Here is a 21,048-nt window from a genome sequence, read left to right as displayed (position 1 = left end):
TTAATCACTTCCCCAGGCTTTATCAGGGTAATTAAGCCATGGCTTGAGGCCATCCTGAACCAGTGAACTCTATGCTTTTGGTGGGCTCACTCAAAAATAATTTTACTGGCAAGGAAAAACACACATGGAAAGCCCTGCAGTCTTGGAGCACAGGAGGGAAGGCAGGAAGGGGGAGGAGGGGGGAAGGAAGGAGAAAAGAGGCAGGGAGGAAGGTGGGAGGGAGGCAGAGCGATTCCCAAAAGGGGGGGGGAGGGGAGAATATGGATAATACAAATGCTGAGAGTGGGGAAAGGAGTGAGTAGGTGGGACTGGAAGTGGGATTATGCAAATAGAGAATTTGGGCTATGGAAGGGAGGCAGTTTTATGCAAAATGACAGGGAATGGAATGGAGGCAGAGGGCAGGATGGGGCTGTCTCTGACCCCTCTGCCTTCCTCCTGTGCTCCAAGACAAAGGCTTCCCCTGCACTTTTCTCCTTGCCCGTAAGTTTGTCTATTTATTTATTTTGGAGTAAGCCCACCAAAAGCATGGAGCTCGCCACTTCGGGATGGCCTGAAACTATGGCTTCATTATCCTGATTAAGCCCGGGGAAGCCATTAATCCACACTTAATAACACATGAATTAATGGTTTCCCTGGGCTTGGTTTTGGGCCATGTGGCAATCTGTGGGGAGAGGCAGGACTGCCAGGGTACCTTGGCCAATCAGAGGCATGGGGGATCCCACCATGCTCAGCCCATGAATATGGCAGCTGGCCACATGATCTGCCCAGGAAATCAGCTAGCCTCCTCCTCAAGTTCAGTAAACTCATATCTATGAATCATCATGAAGACAGTGTCCAGTTTTGCAAAAGACAAACTTTACAGGACTGTTGTTTATATCTGTAGCTTCCCTTTAAAAAAATGGAGTACTTGTGGTCAAACCAAGTGATTCAACATATATAGCAGCCATTTTTTTAGTGCCAATAAGACTAAGGACAAATCCTGCTTCAAACCTTCAGATATAATTTATTTTAGAATGCTACCGATTCTAAACCCTTATAAACCAGCATACACAACAGCATTCACTAGAAGCCAACTGAAAGTTCAAATGCAGACAGCTCCCTCATGAATATACAGGAAAAAATAAAGTTTTAATTAGTGAGATACATAAATGATGTACAGTGTTGGGGGCAGAAGAAAAAGAAAAGAGCTGTCTTTAAAATTAGATTTTTTAATTAGGAAAATAGCTTCTTCTACCAACTGGGTTATACAATTCTACCCTGGACTGACAGAAAAACAAAGTGGAATGCCAAAAGAGGAACAGTGTTCACTTGTAACTGAACTCAACTGGATCATCATTGGAGAGAATTCAAATGAGAAGAAAAGGGAGCATCTCCCAACAGAGATATTAGGATCTGTATCTGAAAAGGAGCTGCAAGGTGTAACAAAAAACAAAAAAAAAAGAGGCTAGCATAGTAACAAAGAATTAAAATAAACAAAGCTGCTAAGAATGTAACCATGGTAAACTCAAATAAAAAATACAAGTGCAGAGTCAGAATTATACAAGAATTAGTGATATAAGTGAAATAATTAGGGTTCAGGAATGTGAGAAATGAGTGAACAACTTCAGGAAACTTAAAAAAAACAGGAACATTGTAAGACTGTTCATGGTAAGGTCTTTCATCAGAGTTAATTAAGGGGAGTAATTAAGATTCTAGTCATTTACTAGATCACCCACAATTCAACCAAGACCCATAATTTCTCTACTAAAAAGCTGTCAGTTCAGCAGCTAATAAATATAAACTGATATTTTACTCTTTCCTGGCCTGGTCAAGTATTGTTTTTTAGGGTTTCTTTTTTCCTTTGAGGAATCCATGAGGGTAAGCCTTCTGGGCCTGAGAAAATCAACTGCAATGGTGAATCCAGGGAGAGGAGTGAACACCTCCAGAACTGATTACCTACTAGTAGCTATAAATAATTAGGAACAAATAAGATAATCTTTACCTGCCAGAGATCAGTAAGAAATTTTGCTAGTTGGAAGGTTACTCTAATGCCGTCAAAGCCTCTGCAGGATAATGAACTAGATGAACCATGTTCTGTTTATAAGGTGAAGTCAAATAAAGTGACTATACCCTTGGGGATTCAGCCTCCATATAATGAAAAAATGTTGAAGAGCTGACTAACTTTATATTTCCCTTTTCGTGGATCTTTTGTGAAAGAAAAGCTCACATGATGACTCTGGAACACAAGTATTTCAAAATTTAGACATTTTCTTTGAGTCTCTTCAAAAAGCTGGCAAGCAGCTTGTCCCTACCAAATAAACTCTGGTTTCACTTCACTGAAATCTTGAACCTGGCCCGACTTCTCCTTTCACAATTTGCCTTTGATTGCACCTAAAGATGGGGTAATACTGCATAGGCAAATCAGACAAACAGCAAGATCCAAAATGTAAGGTCAGTGATAATGCTACCACAAATTAAAAACCTGATAAACAAAAAGCTGTAGCTTTGTTTAAACAATGAATAGCCTGCTGCTTGTACAAGTCTAACCTGATCTAAAGATGGCCTTTATAAAGACTGTAGGTAAAGTAAAAGCTGGCTCAACCAAACGAAGTACATTTTCTTCTATTACAGTCTAGAAGGGATCCAGGATGTAGTTTCAGTTTCAGGTAACTTAATAGCAAGAGGAATAAAAGTCTCTAGGCAACAACAACAAAAGAGGGCAAGCCAACAAACAATTCTGAGGTATGAACTGTACACTGATATTATGAATGTGTGTTCAAGCACATTTAGGTTTATGGATTCTGACTTTCTACATTACTTAATTGTAATAAATAAATCACCTAATCTCACTTTCCAGAAGGTTACTGATCTGTCACGGTGACAGTTGATCGTAATCTGTGCATAGCGCAAAAACAAAATACTACTTGAAGCCAGTTAAAGTCCTTTAAAGGGAGAACAGTATTAACCATGTGAATATGTTCTAGTGGGGAACTTTCTTACAAGATAACCATCTCCCAACAGAGAAAAAATGTTGAGCAGCAGCCAAGGGCATTTTGTTAAAAATATACTCTGAAAGGAAAATAAAAGAGTTTATTTTAATGCAAGGATTGTATTACTCACTCAACAATGCTTTCTAAACAAGTGGCACAGGGAGTTGGAAAGGTTACATTTTAGCCACCTATAACAAGACATAAAAATTAAGGCTGTGCAAAGCTTCGGTCACCTATTTGATTCATGGAGATTCGGCCAGATTTGGCAGCCAAATCTCCAAATCCAAATTGAATCAGGAGAACCTTTAACCTCTCTAAATTGAATTGGTACCCTCCAAATCAATTCAGAGAGATTCGATGATTCAGACTTAGGCACTGTGGTGCACCAGTAGGGGGAGCTCCCGCATTGAGCCTCCCACCTCACTATGCCCGTCCACCTTCCGGACTCCACGTGTCTCTCCAGGGGTGCCTAAGCCCTGGCAGACCCGCTCTCGAGCCCCACCGCAGAGTCCGGGAGTAACGTGTGCTGCCACCACTCCAAGAAGGGACTCTCTCAGCCCTGTGTCCTCAGGAAAACACAGGCCTAATAGTCCAATGGGTTCTTGACCCAGTACAAGCACTTGGGGCACTCCCCCAAGTCGGGGGCCAAAAAGGAAAGTCTCCCTTAGTCCACAGAACTAAGGGGCCTCTTAGGCATAATTTAGACCCACCCCTCAATAAGTCTCCTACACCAGTCACAAAAGAGAACTTTATTGATTACAGGGGTAGGGTGAAAATAGGGTACAAGATAGAACAACATCGTAGAAATCCCATAGAGCAAAACAGTCTGGCTGAGGTAGCCTTTTGATCATGCATCTGAGTTACTGCCAGCTATATATCTAATCAGATCTCAAGTAGCTTACTCACAAGCATCATCCAGAGGCTGCTAGAGATTCCCTCTGGAGGCAGGCAGTTCCTAGCTCATGAGTTATGTGGGAGAGAGAAAGTTTCCGACGGTAAATCTCCTCTCTGAGTCCCCCATGTGGCTGCTGCCCACTCCTCCTGGGCACTCTTAACTTATAAGGCTCCTGTGACCTCATTCAGCTGGTCCAATGGAGGCCAGCACCTGTTAGCTGTTGGCCAACCAATTTGAAATACATCAGTAGTTGCCAGGCAGACTCTAGCCCACCAGGTAGAAGCCCTGCACCCAGGTAGGTGATACCAGTCATGTAGGCAGAGGGAGCAGGTTTCCCCCCTCCCTCAGAAATGTATCCATCTCAGGTTACCTAAAGAGATAGGGTAAAGGTGTGTCTCCTCTGCTGGGCCCATCCTAATCAAATTGTCACAGAGAAGAGATTTTGGGGAGAAACAAAAGGTGGCTTCCTGCCACAGACACAGCTTTAAATGTTTTTTCTACATACCTCAAGGTACCAGGCGGCTTGTGAACGTTGAGATGGTGGGGCAGATGGAGTATCCCATAGAAGCACAGGGGGGTCCCCAGCACACTCAGCAGCAGACCCTCTCCCCACCCCCCAGCTCAGCAACTAGTGCCTCCTGGGGTCTGGGGGAACACCTGGGGTCCTCCTGCAGCTGATTGCTGAGCTGGGGGGGGGGGGTCCCCCTGCACTCAGCAGTGGACCCCAAAGTGGACCTCAATTACTTCCAGTCCACTTCTGAGTACGCCACCGAGCAGGCGGCCCCCCCTGCCCCTCCCCCGTGTTCCTGTGGGACACTCCATCCACCCCAGCATCAGTGTTCACAAGCTGCGCCTGGTACCTCGAGGTATGTAGAGAAAACATTTAAAGCTGGATCTACGGCTGAATCATTCATTCTCTGAATCAGCCTCGAAACTTCAGGTTCAGGTTTGGCCAAATCAAATCAGGACAGCGATCCAAATCAACTAAATCAGGACAGCGATCCAAGTCAATTCAGGCCAAATCCAAAATGAATACGGCCTGTTTCATACACTCCTAATAAAAACCCCACTTCAAGATATAGGAATCCTGGCAAACATATGCATCTCAGGAAATTCAAATGAAGGGTGACACACCAACATCAGGCTGTAATGATACACAAAGTTATTGCTATACTAGAATGTTCAATGACTCAAAGCGCATAAAATAACGTGACCCAAAGAAAGTTTTAACTTTTACGATACTCCCTAATCCCTACAGGCCAAATTATGAACCACTAACTTCACTAGGGATAAATTTGATTCCAAGGCTAGGGACAGAAGTTACAAATAAACTGATTTAAGTCATCAGAAACAGGTTTAAACCTGTAACAGAACAGAAGTTCAGTCAGAGCCATGCCTTTTGGGGGGTGTGAATCAGGGTGACCATCCAAGGCCCTGTCCTTTGAGGGTCCCTGTGGACAGTGCCGTACAGGCCCCGCGGACAGCGCCATTGGCACATGCCAAGGGCACCACCACTCCAAATGGCCACCACACACCACTGGCTCTGTGCTCCAGCCACTTGACGTGCCGCTTCCCGTGCTCCAGTTGCTCACCACCCTTCCCGCCCATGCTGATATGCCCCGGGCCCCATACACCCCTAGTGCTGGCTCTGAGTTCAAAACACTTTTCAGGATAGAAGGATGAAGGACTTAACCTCAGGGAGATTCTAAATGTCTTTGTTTGGGCCCCAATTACGTCACATAACATTGGTACCACAGGGGAGCCAAGTGGTCTAATAATAAGACCACACTGGCCGCATCTACACATGACACTGACTGCACAGTTACATACACAAGTACTAAATGACCATGCAGTAACCAGTGTTACTGTATAGGAGCATCCCTGCATGATTTCCTGGTGATGCTGACTGTGCAGTAGCTCATTACTACTGTGCAGTAGCATTGTGTCACACTTTGTGCCACACAATGCTACTGCGCAGTAGTAACAAGCTACTCTGCAGTAGTAATGAGCTACTGCTCAGTCAGCATTTCATATATATGTGGCCACTGAGAAGGAGAACAGGTAAGGTCCAGAGATCAGCTTCATGGCTTCCTGGCCAGTAAGCCTAGGACTATGCACAAAAACTTCCCACTGCAACACAGTAGGAGGAAGCAAGAGATCTTGGGCATCAGTCCCTAACAGCCCCAGCCTACTGACAGAAATAGGGTTGACAGACTTTGAAGACAGTTTTATTTACTTACCGCACAAAAAGTCTGTGCCATGTGGCCCTGGCAATAACAGAGATCTTTTTGCATGGCTTCATTCTCAGCTTTTAAGATTCCCAGCCAGAACGATAAACCTGAAGTGCGAGTATGCAAAGTGGGGGGCCAAGGTCTAAGAACCTACTCAACCTCGCTTGACTCAAAATGTTATCGCCTTTTGCTTTGTAAAAGGGACCATCCTTAGCAAGGTATTAGGGAAAGAGGGGAAGAGGTAGGTAGAGTCTCCCCTTTGATATACTAGAGTAGTGGAGCTCAACCTTTTTGCCCTGTGGGCCAGATGGGTGGTATCCAATGCAGCCATGTGGAGAAGGACCAGGAGCACTCTGGGCCCCATCTGGCTGTTCAGGGACAAAGGGCATGGCTTGGGCCGGATCTAGCTGTGCAGGGCTTGGGAATATGGCAGCAGTGAAAGGGTGGCACTATTACTTGCCACTGCTCCCCCGCTGCCAAACTTCCTGACCCATGGGCCAATTGTCATGATTCTGTGGATTGGGGTTAATTACCACTGCACTAGAGTGCTTCTCCTTTCCCAGCGTCATTTGCCATCTACCTCCTGACACCAGAGACGTTCTTGTGCAAGTACATGCATAGGTGCTAGTAAGGGTGGAAGCACAGGTTGCTAATAGCTTATCTCAGTGCCTACTGCCTGAAGGACTCTTATTGTGGAAGTGACCATGAAAACAGGCTTTTTAATATGCACATCTTTATAACTTGTAACAGCTGCCAAGTATTTTATATGCCACCCCCCACGCGCACACACACACTACCCAATTACCTGTGGGTGCACATTTCTCACAAGACAACAATTCTCTCCAATCTCTCCATTCTAATCCTCAAAAGGAATTTACAAAACACCTTTAATGAGCCTACAAACTTCGCTTCATAAATCTACAAAAAATCATGGATTAAATACAGACATTGGTTACATGGCACATTATAACCCGTCTGCCATCCAATAACTTCAGGTAACCTCTCTATATTTTAGCAACTACATTCTATCACCAAGTCAGGATTCCCCACTCCCTTCCCCACCTACCTGTCTCACACCAATTGTCTCCTATCACCTCTGATCCTAATTGCCTGCATTTTCCATATTAGCTTCTATTCCATCCAGGAGAAAATAAAATACCAGCAGACTTCCTATGCCTGAAGGGTGTTTGTGCCCAAAAGCTTGCAAAGAACAGTTTTTCTAACTATTTAGTTGGTCTAATACAAGACATCTTATTTACCCAAAGAACCTTATCTGCCTATATATGTGTACACATAAACACACACACCCTGAAAGTTTTCAAGACTGACTTAAAAAACTCTAATGGTTTCTTTGAAGTCACTCTGGTCCACTGTGCAAATATGAATTAGGGACCCTGATCACTACAGTCGCTTCTGGGAGTGGCTGCGGCCTCTTCTGGGAGCAGCTGCAGCGATCAGCCGGCACTTGCAGGGGGGCCACCGGTCCTCCCGCTTGCCCCCCCCACCCATCACCTAAGCGGCGAGGGTAGCCAGTCAGGGGGCACATGTGCATCGCCACTGGCAAATGGAACATCTGCAACTCTCTCTCTCTCAGGATGCTGAAATGAGTAAACTACTTGGAACTTATCTAGATATATAGCTTACTGTAATGTAGAAACATAACAAACAGCTACTAAGCTGACACAGTTTGCTCTGGGTTATTCTTTGATATTTCTCTATACTGTACCCTTCCCCAAGCATACTCGCTTTAAACAATAAAGCTCTCTACTATAACAAACATGGTGGACTCCCTGGGAGTGGGATTGGGGCATGCCTTTATTTTCCCTGTCCTCAGCTGATTAAGGGAAACTATTCTTTGTGCTTCAGGCTAAAGGAAGCATCCCAAGTTCTGGCAGTGAGTCAGGCACCCTCCAGGTCTACAAGGCCTGTGTACCCCAGGGGGCACAGGGCCTGGATACAGACCAGACTCCTGGGTGGTAGCAGCAGTTACCCCAGGCTTGTGGGTGTGCTCCAGGAAGGAGGTCGACCAGACACAAAGCACCCCAGGGGAGACACTCAGAGCTTGGTAGGTGGACGGGTGCAGTGAGGTGAGTGGCTTGGCACTCATCAGTGCAGCAGCTGCAAGGGCACAGAAATTAATGGCAAAATGTTCTAAATAGTCACATGAATTTCTATGGCAAAATATTGATGCAGGTGACTAATCAAGGCTTTGGCAGACTTTAATTATTTTACTTCTGAACTTACAAATAAATAATCTGTATTTATGATTTAAGAGAGAGTTCCATTAGTACACATATAGAGTAACAGGCTTATATTCTGCAAACAGATCCCTGCATGCAGGTCTTTGTGATCCACCTGATTGCTGGATCCAGACTTGTGCCTGTATTCTTCCAATGTATTCATATGTCCTTTACTTAATTGCATTCAGGGCTTCATTTCATTCAGGTGTCATTACACTGCCATGGTCATTTTTTCACATCATCTTCATTTTCACACTTTTATGAAAAGCATGATCCAAAAAAAACAAAAAACCACCCTTTAGCCTTATCACACTTCACAGGGTGTTTTAAAGAATTTCATTAAATTTGTAGATTGTTAGCAATTAATATCCCACTCACCAATGGCAACGATGGATGAACCTAAAACTTGAAGTAAACTCAAAGGCTTTTGTTTACCTCAGCAGACTTTGAGTCAGGCCCAAAAAGTTTGTATTCCCATTAGTTTTTTCTACTTCGACTTTATTATCCTAAGTATCCATTTTATAAATCAATAACCCTTTGGGTATGAATTGGAGGATAAAAAAAAAATACTCCTAAAACATTTGTTTTATTTTATATAGCACTTTTCATCTTGAAAATGGTTGCTAGATTATTTTCAAAGACCAGTTAAAAAAATTATTCTCAAGATGAAGCTTTGTTGACAATTCCATGATTATTCCCACTGTTATGAAGTGTCACCAGATGGCTAGTCATAATGCACCTAGCTCAAGAACGTAAAAAAGAAAAAAAAAAAAATCAGTAAATTGGGCGGAAAGGAGTAACTTTTGTACTGCTTTGCTTTCCAAAAGGATCATCATTGTTCCCTTGAGCAATTCAGTTTTACTGGTATGATCTTAATGTTAAGATCTATGGAAAAGCTATGCTGTGTTTTACCTTGAAAAAAATTTCATAAACTCATGATGTTGCAGTGATTGTTAAAATAGCCATATCGACATTACCAGTTCCTCTAACAAGTCTATTTTTTGTTTAACAAGTAAATGCTCATATATGTCAATACAAGGAAACATCTGTACGCTTGGCACAACTTATAAATTCACTTGTGCATTTATTTATTAACTATACTAAATTCAACATGTGGAAATTCTACTGTAACACTGCAACAAGTCCCAGTATCAAGTAACAGTTCATTAAGTTGGACTCCAAAACATATTTAGCTCTGTTTTGTCTAAATGTTTTTAACTGTAGAGTCTGACTAATATGAACTGAACTACTTTTAGGTACAAGTTTCTGCTATAAAGTTCTATCAAAAAGAGAGTGGCAACAGCAAAAGCTTGTGAAAAATAGCTACTCTTTTTTGCAATACAAACAATAAACACCAGCTACGTGAAAGCCTTGGAGTAAAAACTACCCATGATGTTATGTCTCAGGTAACTAAATGTCTCATCACGCAAAGCATAATCCTAACTGCTAACAAAAACACCACTAACCTTAACAAGAATAATTCTTTGTCTTTAACGGGCATATGGTAGTAGATGTTTTGGTTGGGGAATCCAGGAAAAAGATGACAATGTTGAGATGGAAATACAAAGCGCCCGAGCGAGGGACTTATACTCAATATTTAGCTTTTACAAAATCAGCCTAGACTCTGTGTTCATAAATCTTCTCATCAAGAGCTCTACCTCATGTGCTATGTATCATTCAACATGTGCACAGTATAAGGAAAGATGTCTCTAGACCTTTAGACAGCTAATCTCCATTTCTTATTCACTGTTCATTCAAAGCTGGACAAGTGAATTGGCAAAAATGTTCTCTTAAAAATGGTACTCCAGCTATAATAGCAACCACTAGTGGATATGGAGCACGAACCATATTCATGTAAGAACTGCATACTTCACTCATGCCCGATATAGACAATTTCAAATTCACCTATTAACAATTTTATTGAAAGGAAGCTGAAAAAAAGATGAGAAATTTTCAGCATCTCTTGGAAAAAAGGACACAATATGATATGATGTACTTAATATCAGGATTAATTTTGAATTATACAATTTCGGCAGCATACATGTCAAGCTATTTTAAAAAAATATATATTCTATTGGACCACCCAGACAGTATTAATAGATTTTGTTTTTATTTAAAAAAAATACTTTAAGTGGAGTGCTTAGGGAAAATGCCAGACTGGAAGCCAGGAAGACTGAAGCCTTCAACCTTATCCCCAGAACTGGTAAAAGACCAAGTGATGGCAGTTCAGGCTTCTCCTGGCTGCTTCACAGTGGCCACGTCTACACAAAGTGCTTATTGAGCAGTAGCTCATTACTACTGCACAGTGGCATTGCCAGGACACAACATTACTGTGCAGTAGTAATGAGCTACTGTGCGGTAAGCATCAGTAGGCAACCAAGCTGGCCCACTACGGCACAGTAATGCCGGTAACTGCACAGCCATTTAGTACTTGGTTATGGAAGTAATAACTGACTGCACGGTAACAACTGTGCAGTGGGTGGCTTGTGCAAACATGCCCAGTTATACCTAACTTAGGACCTGAAGAGGCGACAGATTTGGAGTTTTGAGCAGGAAGCTTGCAGCTGTCATTGGTTTCTACTGTGTCCAGCAAAACAGGACAGTGCACATTCTTTGCTAGGAAATAGGACTGCTCCAAAGAAATGCCTGAAAAAGAAATTCTCATAATCAATTTCTCTTCCTCACAGAAACAACCTAGCAGTGGTCAATTGATCAAAAGAAAAAAGGCCATAAGTAACTGGAATTTTGTAATGCTCAAGAAGAGAAACCACCAAGAAGCATAAGATGGCAAGACCCTGGGGCCAGCTATCGATCAGTGAAGTGCCCCATGAATTTAAGGGGTCCTTCTGTACCATTGATTTTTACCTCTATCCTGACATGCCCCATACTCCATTATCTTTGCTTTATAATAGCAGTTCACAATCTGTAGTGAATTCTGCTTTCCCGAAGCAACATTCCCAGGATCAAACCCACAACTCCGGCATCATGCACATTTCTAAGGCAGCACAATAATAATTTTCATTGTACATGCCTACACAAGACGTTTATCATGAAGTTGACTAATTAGCTGTTAAAAACGCTTCAGTGCCTACGTGTGTGCCCTTATTAAGGTACACAAAACTAATAAACTCTGCAACAGTTTAGGACTTATAAATATAAGTGATAACCTGCTGTGGAGTTTTTTCATGAACAGAAGTGCACATGCAGACACTGCCTCGGCTGGCTGAGGCATGAGGGTGCTTTAGTGTAGGTCTAGCTGGCAGGCAGTCTCCATGCAGAAACAACATGTAATAAACTCCAGAGTTTATTCATGCACATTAATTGCATGTGTAGATGCACCCATTAAAAAACAACAACAACAAGTCACAGCAGAATAATTACTAATTACTAGATCATGGCTGGAGAAAGGTCAAATCTTTGGCTCATGGAATGAACCATTTATTTCAATATGGAGTTGCAGTAAGACTGAATGAAGTCTGAGACAACAGTAAAATAAAAAGAACATACAACTGAAGCTGTCTCTATTCTGTGCAAAAAGGGCCCAATCTTGGAAACGGTTTCAGAGTGCCCTCAGTTCCTGTTGACTTCTGTGGAGGTACTCTCTACTTGCAACTCCCATTAACTAGAACTGACTGCCTAACCTGAACACATTCAATTGCTCATCTCATTAAAGCAAAAAGGAAATAAATCTTTGAACAAACACTGAAATGACCATCTAAATCTAATGTTTATCAACTGAATTTTGTTTCTTGTGTTGAATTCTAATCATGCAAACATCTAGCCAATACAAACAGAGGACATCCGTAGCAAGGACTAAAAGGAAACAGCATTTTGCAATCTAATTCTCCCCCAATGAAGCAGCAATGAACCATGTCACATGACCTTCCACTTTCAGCTTGCCAATTAGCCAACATTTGAAAGGAGTTGTTCTGTAAAGGAAAACAAGTCTCACCTTTTCTTTACTGATTCCAATAAACCTAGTAAGGATAAAGAATGCTGTAGTGGTAAGAATTTATACACATGCTGTGTCCAGATGTGCATGGGGGTGCGCTTGCAGTGGCACAAATAGTAAAATTTGTGCCACTACTTTGTGCTGCAGCACATACCCCTGCACATGCACTTTGGTGAAGGACAAATTGTCCCACTTCGGGCACTTTCCCTGCTCCTCTCAGCTCCCAGCGTACTGGAGCAGCCAGGGCAAAAATGAAATAGTAGAGATGCTCTAGCCAGCAGCAAAAGCATCTCCCTGGAGAACAGAGCCTCTGTTTGTTCTGGTGCGTAGCACTTTTTTCTTCACATTTCTTTCTTTTCTTTTTTTTTTTTTGGTTACTGGGAAAACCTGGTAGCAAAGTTTGCAGCACAGAGCATGTTTTAACTTTCTGGGCATGCTGTCTGTGATGCCGCAAAGAGGTCTGCAGCACCCCAAACCACACATGAATGCATGTCTACACATGTGCTCCAACATGTTCTAATTAGAACGCAGTGGTGCAAAACTCAATTCATCGAGTCTGCTCCATGTTCTAATTAGAACGTTCTAGCATCATTACGGTGTCATGTGTATAAGCCCCTGCAGATTAAGAAATGGCTGCTGGGGCACTTTAAATGAAGATTATTGAGTAAGCTTTAGTTAAAGCATCCCACTGCCATTTTTAAATGTGCAGGAGCTTAATACATGTGATGTTTTAATTAAAACTGCTCTCTAGGAATCACTCTAATTACAACACCACCTCCATCCTCCAGCACATGTATAGGCACCCAAAAGAGCTTGCTCCAGATCCCAGCTACTTCAAGCATGTGCTGTCCAATGTTTTGTAATATTAGTCTGCACTTGCAGACACAAATCTGCAATCTGATTTGATCCCTGATGTGCTTAGGACACTTTTTCTTTTGCTCCAAGCTCTGGATCTGCTCCTACAAACCTTACTTATAGACTTCTTGTAGACTTCAACAGAAACTTTGCTTGGGTAAGAACTGCAAGTTTTAAAATCAAACCGAAGTGATGCACTCAAATGGGCTAAACTTTTTGGAGAGTTGATACATCCAACAGGTTTTAACAACATTATGAATATATTGTAGTAAGTCATAACTACCTTCAGTCAGGCTTTGAGTTTGCTAATGTGCTTACTGAAATTTGCAAAGGGTGTCTATACATCCAAATTAAACAGCTTTTTAACAACTCATAGTTCTACCAATCTCACACTAGAACCATGAGTCATGTTAACCCTGTAATAATTAAATCAACTCCATGATTATGTCAGCAGCCACTATCCTAAATACTCTCTTTTGCTGTGCTCAAAGTTATGGATAAGAGGCTACAGCATACCTAATGTCCTTCAATATTTTCCCTTTGTCAGGGCCCCCTACTGACCCAAAGTATGGCCTCCTTTTTAAAAGAACCATGCAAATATTTTGAGATGGATATCTCCAGGGCTGCTACAGGCCATCTTATGTTCTTATTTATCAAGATTCATGGCAAATGGAGGTGCTAGACAACAGAGCCTAAGCTTGTATTCTACTGTGGCTTTTCACAGTAACTATGGCCTATGAAAAGAGCATCACCATATCAACACCAGTCCATCTGGATGTCGAAAACAAACAGAAGAGCCCCTGTAAAATTGATTTGCCCAAGGGTCACTGTGGCTATAAAAATAAATACCAGCTACAATCCAAACATACCAAAGATTGATCCTCAGAAAGCAACCATCATTGAGAGAGAATTGTCATCTAATTTTGCACCTTTCCACATTTATTCACATTTCCTTTGTGAGCCCATGGGGAGTCCCTTAGAGCTGTGTATGCTGGCAACTATACACAATCAAACCTTATGTTCTGGATTAATATTTGAATTTTTATAAAAGCAAGTTTGACCCAGAGAAACACTGATTCCAAAACCCAGTCCCAGTTACACTGTCTATACACATGCTTCTGGGGGAGGAGGGGTGCTTTAATTAGAGCAGCTCCAATGCTAGGGAGAGAAGTTACACATAAACAAAAGTTATACATAAGCTGGTTTAAGTGATTGGAAACTGGTTTCAACCTGCAACAGAACAGGAGCTAAGTGCACATAAACCAGTTTCAAAATGGCTGAAACTGTTTTAAGATAAACCTGGTAGAATATAGTATCAGACTTAACTGATTTGGGTCAAACCAATTTATGGAACTTCTGTCCCAGACCCCTTCCTGGTTCAAGCTAAATCACAGTCACCCAGCATGATTTACAGCCCTGGACTGGGCAGTGCTATCTGCTCCAGAAAGCAGGGCTGACCCCATCCCTCTGCTCCCTAGCTGGACAAGTGAGGGCTGGCTGACAAGGTGGTGGTGGGGGCAAGCCCAGCTGGGGATGCACCCCTCGTCTGCAGGGGGATGGGTGGATGCCCCCCCCCCGGCAAACCCTTGGCTGTGGGCTGGGGCCAGGGAGGGGGGGTTAAACAACTTTCCCCCCACCCAAACTTACTTCTGGCTATAACTATGGATTACGAATCCCAGAGGCAACTGGAAGCAGGAAAAGGAAGTGATAAACAGCCCTGCAGAGTCCTGCTGCTGTAAGTCTGGACTGCAAATCCCAGAGACCTCAGAGGCAGCAGAAGAGGAAGTGAACACATAGCCCATGCTGGCTATATGCCAGAGAGCCATGCTTGAGTGCACCCCCAGCTTCTAGCTTGAGCCACTGTTTCAATTTAATTTGTGAAGCTTAGATTGACCTGCAAAGACTTTTTGCCTGTCTGTATTTAGCCCAAGAACCTCTCTAATTAAAGTGGCTGCAGCATCACGTATATTCAGCGTCCCAAACTTCAAAATGGTGGGTGGGGCACTTGAACTAAAGCTCACCTTTAAACCTTTGATAACCTTTAAAGTGCCCCCACCACCACTGTGAAGCGTGGGGATGCTGAATATAAGTGACATGGAGGATGCTGGAGCACATTAATTAACATGCTCTGGTGGACTCTGTTAACTGAGTCTGCTCCAGTGCATGCTCATTAGCACGTGTCAGAGCAACATGTATAGGTGCCCTTAGATTTCCCAATCTTTTTTTGATTCTATGATTCTCACAGACCACTCTTTTACATTTCCCTTACACACACACACACAGTGACCCACCCACTCTTGTCATGGCCAACTCCCATTAACTAGAACTGACTGCCTAACCTGAACACACTCAATTGCTCATCTCATTAAAACAAAAAGGAAATAAATCTTTGAACAAACACTGAAATTCCAAACACTGAAATGACCATCTAAATCTAATGTTTATCAACTGAATTTTGTTTCTTGTGTTGAATTCTAATCATGCAAACATCTAGCCAATACAAACAGAGGACATCCGTAGCAAGGACTAAAAGGAAACAGCATTTTGCAATCTAATTCTCCCCCAATGAAGCAGCAATGAACCATGTCACATGACCTTCCACTTTCAGCTTGCCAATTAGCCAACATTTGAAAGGAGTTGGTTTGTTTTCATAGCTAATGATACCTTATTTACAAAATCTTGGTTACTCCTTACACATAGGGAAACTTCAAAAGTTGCATAACAGCACCCAGAGCTCAGGAGTCTTCAAATTCAAATCCAAGCCTGATTATCTGTTCTTTTAGCTCTCAAGGTCTACAAGACTGAGCCCACTTTGCATAGGTCATGGGCATCTTATTTTTATGTGCTGTTATTAAGACTGAAGAGCTGGCAATGGATTCATTTCAACTGGGCCTCTTCTTTAAATTGTTAAAGTTATTTAAAGTCCTACCTGATTGTCCAAATGCCAACTTTAGGCCATGTTTCAGAAAGTATAATTTATAATCTACCCCTGTAGGAAGGCACTGGGTTTACAAAGACAAAAGTGACTGCTGCTGGCAAGAATGTGAAGAGTAAGTGAATCCAGAAATTAACTAATTCTATCAAAGGACTTTTGTCTTAAGATAAGATACTCAAGCACCTTTATCTTAAAAGAATAGGTTATTTTTCCCCTTTTGAAAGGCATCCTGTGTTTATATGCAAAGATCTCCCTTTTAAACCAATTTTCCCTCTAAGGTGATGAATTTTACCAGGATGTACATTGCTCAAAAGTCAGTGCCATTTTAAAAATGTCACTGCATCTCTATTCAGCAAAGCCCATTTTTAAGGGTCCAGTATTCACTGAGCCTGTGTATTTCTCCCCCTGGGAAGTAAAAAGAAGAAAAAAAAAAAGTATTATTCTATGCTAACGCTGGTTAATAGCAGAAATAAAGAAAAATGACAACACTTTTAATCTACCATGATCCCTCCCAAATACATTTAAATTTGTAAAGCAACAAGAACATTTTCACAGACAATGGTCTGGAAGTTACATTAGTTCCCAGGGAATTTGTAAAGAGTTTCTCTCATTACCTTGGTAACTGCTACCTTGGCACCCTTGTTGATAAGCTGCACCACATTATCCACTTGGCCTTTGTATGCAGCTATGAGAAGGCGTTCTGAAAGCACAGCGACCGCATCCTGCTGGCTCATGAATTAGGAGAGAAAGGTTTTCAGGGCAAGCAGTGGGCAAGTTCCTTTAGTCCAAAACAAAAGCTTCAGATCAGTCCAAGCAGTGTTCACAGAAGCCAAAGAGGGACTCCAGGTCACTGGAAGGTGAATTTATTACTATGCCATTTTCTGGACCTGTGGATTAGAAAACAAAACCACTATCAGGAACCTTTTTCAAGCTGAAACACTATGGCAGCTCTTAACTGCAACTCTGCAATGCTCCTGGATTTTTTTCAGTTGGGAATGGACCACACAAAGAAGGACAGAGCATCCTGAAGCTGGAATTATTGCTTTTCTACATTCAACAGACTGGGATTTTTATACAATGCATTTTTGTGTATATCCTCCCACCTCCTATCTTGTTTCTCATTCACAAGGATACAAATAGAATTATGTTCCCACATAGGTGCTAACTCCATGCCACAATGATGATAGAAAGACTCCAAAGATGCTGCACTATACACAAATCATCCCTTTGTAAGGTATTCCAGGCAGGTTAGTTGTGAGACAGCCTCTTTTCCCTAGCATTCCCTAGGTTCAGATTTCTAGGATGCTGAATGTGAAAAACACTTTGAGCTTTAGGGATCAAAATCCATTCCCTTGCAGGGATAAAATTTCCCAAGTTACTATTTGAAAGTGTTCTTGCTTGAAATAACTGGAATAACAGTGTGCATAGTGCTTATTTCCCTCCTTTATGAAGATATAATAAACTTTTTAATATGCAACTAGTATTTCCATTTTGTTTAGTTTAAGCACATTTTGTGTGAGGAGGAAATTATAACAGAATATTATCTTTTTCAAGTGTTCCTTACTATTTAATAGCTCTTTGAATGATTCTATGACTTGTTTGGTGGTTTCAGCATAGTTATTAAAGAAACACCCATATTATAATCCCACCACAGTATGTTTTGTTATTGTTTTTGGTCCGAGCTGCAGGTGAAATCATGCACTGAACTTCCAACCTCTATAGGTTGAGGTATATTAGTGGGAACCCAAGGGCCAGGGACAGACATTACACGTAAACCAGTTTAAATGATCAGAAACTGGTTTAAACCTGTAACAGAACAGACATTCAGTGCACATAACCCCATTTCAAAATGGCTGAAACCAGTTTGAGATGCTGGCCCCAGAAGGGAAAAGGGAAGAGGTTTATTCCCCCCCTCCCTCCCTCCCTATCCCACCAGCATGGACCTGCACTTCTCCAAGCTCGCTGCTCCAGCAGCAGGGGCATAGCCAGCTCCAGCAGTGGCCTTGGCCAAATTAATTCCCTCCTCCCTGTCCCACCAGCAGGAACCTAAGCCAGGTCTGCTGGGCACTCTCCCCTTGCTGCTGCAGTGGCAAGCTAGCATGGCCCCTGGGGCAGAGCGGGCAGGGAGGCTGCCCCTGGGAGACCGCAGCTGGGTTTGCCAACCCCGACCACTGCCACTGCTTGCTCCCTGCTTGGGGCAAGGTGCAGAATAAGGCCCCTACTGCCAGAAGCCAGAGGGAGGAGGAATAACCCCCCTCCCTGCCTCCTGCCTAAAGAGCCCTACTGGCCAGGCTCTGGCCACACCCCTACCAGCGGCAAGGCAGGGGCATAGCCATGTGCCAGCTGGCAGGGCCCCTTAGACAGCAGGCATGGAGGGGTTTATTGCCCCCCTCTGCCCTCCAGCATCCAGCAGACGGGGGCAGAAGGGGCTTATTCTGCTGTTTGCCCCAAGCAGGAAGCAAGTGGCAGCAGTGATCGGGACTGGCAGACCTGTCTGTGGTCCCTCGAGGGCAGTGAGGCTAAAGGGGGAAGTAACCCCCTTCCCTACCCCCTCCGTCTCAGGGGCCATGCCAACCCACGTCTGACTTCGCCTGGCCCTGGGACTGCAGCAGCAAGGGGGAAGATCCCAGCAAATCCGGCTTGGATCCCTGCCAGTGGGACAGGGAGCAGGGAATTAAACTCCTCTCTGGCCAGTTCAGCCAAGGCTGCCCAGGCTGGCCGTGCCCCACCCCCAGCACAGCCTCCCTGCAGCTGAAGACATGCTCTAGCAACCCCCACCCTTGGCTCCTGGCCTGAGCAACTGCAGGCATGTGCCTGCATTTCCTCAGTCCAGAGGGAATGTCTGTACTGTTACAAATTGGCTCAACCTAGGCAGGTTAGAATAACTTGCAAAGGCTGAATTAATTCAGGCTCTGGCTTTCTGAATGCCTGTCTCTAGGGTAAGCTAGCAACAAACTATCTCCCTCCTCCCCCTCCACCCCGCATGATGTTACTAAATGACATCAGTATCAATATCCAATGAGCTAAACACTCTGAATGAGAATCTTTAATACGCACCAGTCTTATACAAAGGTAAGATCTACTAATATACTTTGGCAACACAAAATAGGTTTAAACTCAGTAACTGACAAGCTAAGTGGGGTTCACAGTTGCCTTGCCCCACTTGAGCATCCATGTGCACCTAAACTACACTAAATAATTTTTTCTAAGGTTGTACACAAGCTCACTTGTTTTAAATGTCTGCTGATGCAAGCCAAAGTTTTAAAATATTTTTGAGCTGGTTCTAATGATCACTTGGCAGCAACAGATAATAACAATCCCTCTATAGCAACTTTTATACCCACAACTCAAAGTGGCTAATAAATATTCCTGAGAATCAGGCAATTCTGTTTACATGCATTTTGTAATAGTGTTAGAGCGAAGGTATAGCCATGTTGGTCAAGGAATGAAGCAAGTTTTTTTTTTAGGCTTATATCTTTTATTGGATCACTGTATAGCTGAAATAAAGTTAGACAAGTTTTCAAATGCAACGCATTCATCATCCATTCTGGAAATCAGGGAACAGGCACACAAAAAGTTTAATGATCTCCCAAGGCCAATAATAATTTACCATTAGGGCCAAGAAATGACTCTCAGAACCCAGTGCTCCAGACCTTGCTCTGAATATTAGCTCATACCGTTTCCATTTAGAAGCCTCAGGTTTGATTTCCACTCCTTTCCTCCCGATTTCTAGGTTGGGAAGCAATGGGGGGGGATTGTGGAGGCAGCACACTGAACCCCTCCAAGGAAAGACTGCTTGGTGGGATTCAAAGGCAATACAACAGGGGTAACTGAGGAGTAGGATTGTTTGTCTGGTCTTCAGCCAAACACCTGATGACTATGCTAGGACGTCAGACTATAACGAGGATAAAACTGACAGAGTCCTTATATCTGTAATGGGTGTGCAGATGACATCAGCAGCATACAAAATCCATTGTTCTTTTCCTGTTTGATAGCTAGTTCAGTGCCACAGGTGATATTTGCCATGCTGGGATGAGCCCTATATGCCATATGCCAGATTAGAAAGCCATGAAATCTATATGGAATGTAATAAATTATGAAGAAAAACGGATAGTTAGATCTTATCTCCTTCAACATTCACTTTTCAGTCTTCAATGCCATTTAAATAAAATGAACCAACCAGATCTGCAGCTATTGTCATAAATGCATCCACATTATTTTATTCACATTCCAATCCAGTCATTTGACTAATCCAGTGTTTCTCTCATTCCCTCCCCTTCATGACCATTATCCAGAAGCAGGGCAAACCTTGCAACAGGACTCTCTCTCTATAAGCTCTTTAAGTAGGGTTGGGTATTTGACCTTTCAAATAAAGTTCAATCAATTGACCAGTCAACTATCAACCAAAAATTGTGAAAAATAAGTCCAAATAACACAGAGAAAAACACAAGTTTTCCATTTTGAAATGTGTCAAAAATAATAAAAATAATATTTCTGTAAAAAAAAAAAAAAAACTCTACAAAAAATGTAGGGTTTTTTTGTAAAACTACTATAATCTTTGAGCAGTCAAGAATATCCAGTCAATTGACCAGTGAATTATCAATATTTAACTAGTCAATTGACCAGCTTGCCAACCTTATCTTTAAGCAGCAATGTTTGTTTTTTTGCCAGTGTGTGTTTGTGTAACAGGGGTGTCTGAAAACATGCTCGCAGGCAAGCATACTATGGTTTCCAGCTCAGTTTTACAGCTACGCATTTTCCCCTTCCTCATTTGCCCTTACCTTGTAGCTCATGCCATTGGAGATCTGTTCATATACAACCATAATTGGCTTTGATCATCTTAAAAAATCTGACCAGATGCTGGTTTTTTTTTTAGAAGAAAAACAAAATATCAGTAACATCTGTGAGATACAGAGAGCTTAACAAAGAGTATCTCAGGAAAGAACAATGCAAACATCTTCCTGACAGTCA

The 21,048-nt window shown here is 42.6% G+C and overlaps 1 protein-coding gene across 5 annotated transcripts in view; it reads right to left on the bottom strand.

Annotated features, from left to right (window-relative positions):
• The window catches only part of ANKRD6 (ankyrin repeat domain 6), a 215,490-nt gene that overhangs the window by 39,487 nt on the left and 154,955 nt on the right, over positions 1-21,048 (bottom strand). For all 5 annotated transcript variants that reach the window (XM_090036687.1, XM_090036679.1, XM_090036706.1 and 2 more), the window contains one exon: positions 16,692-16,964. In XM_090036687.1, the coding sequence (XP_089892813.1) occupies positions 16,692-16,811 (120 nt within the window). In that variant the 5' untranslated portion in view covers positions 16,812-16,964. The remainder of the gene's footprint in view (positions 1-16,691; positions 16,965-21,048) is intronic.

Source organism: Crocodylus siamensis, chromosome 1 (assembly GCF_052110815.1).
Source record: "Crocodylus siamensis isolate JL-2025a chromosome 1, ASM5211081v1, whole genome shotgun sequence".
NCBI classification, from domain to species: domain Eukaryota; kingdom Metazoa; phylum Chordata; order Crocodylia; family Crocodylidae; genus Crocodylus; species Crocodylus siamensis.
The sequence above is the reverse complement of the archived record's forward strand: the minus strand, read 5'-3'. Positions and strand labels throughout refer to the sequence as shown.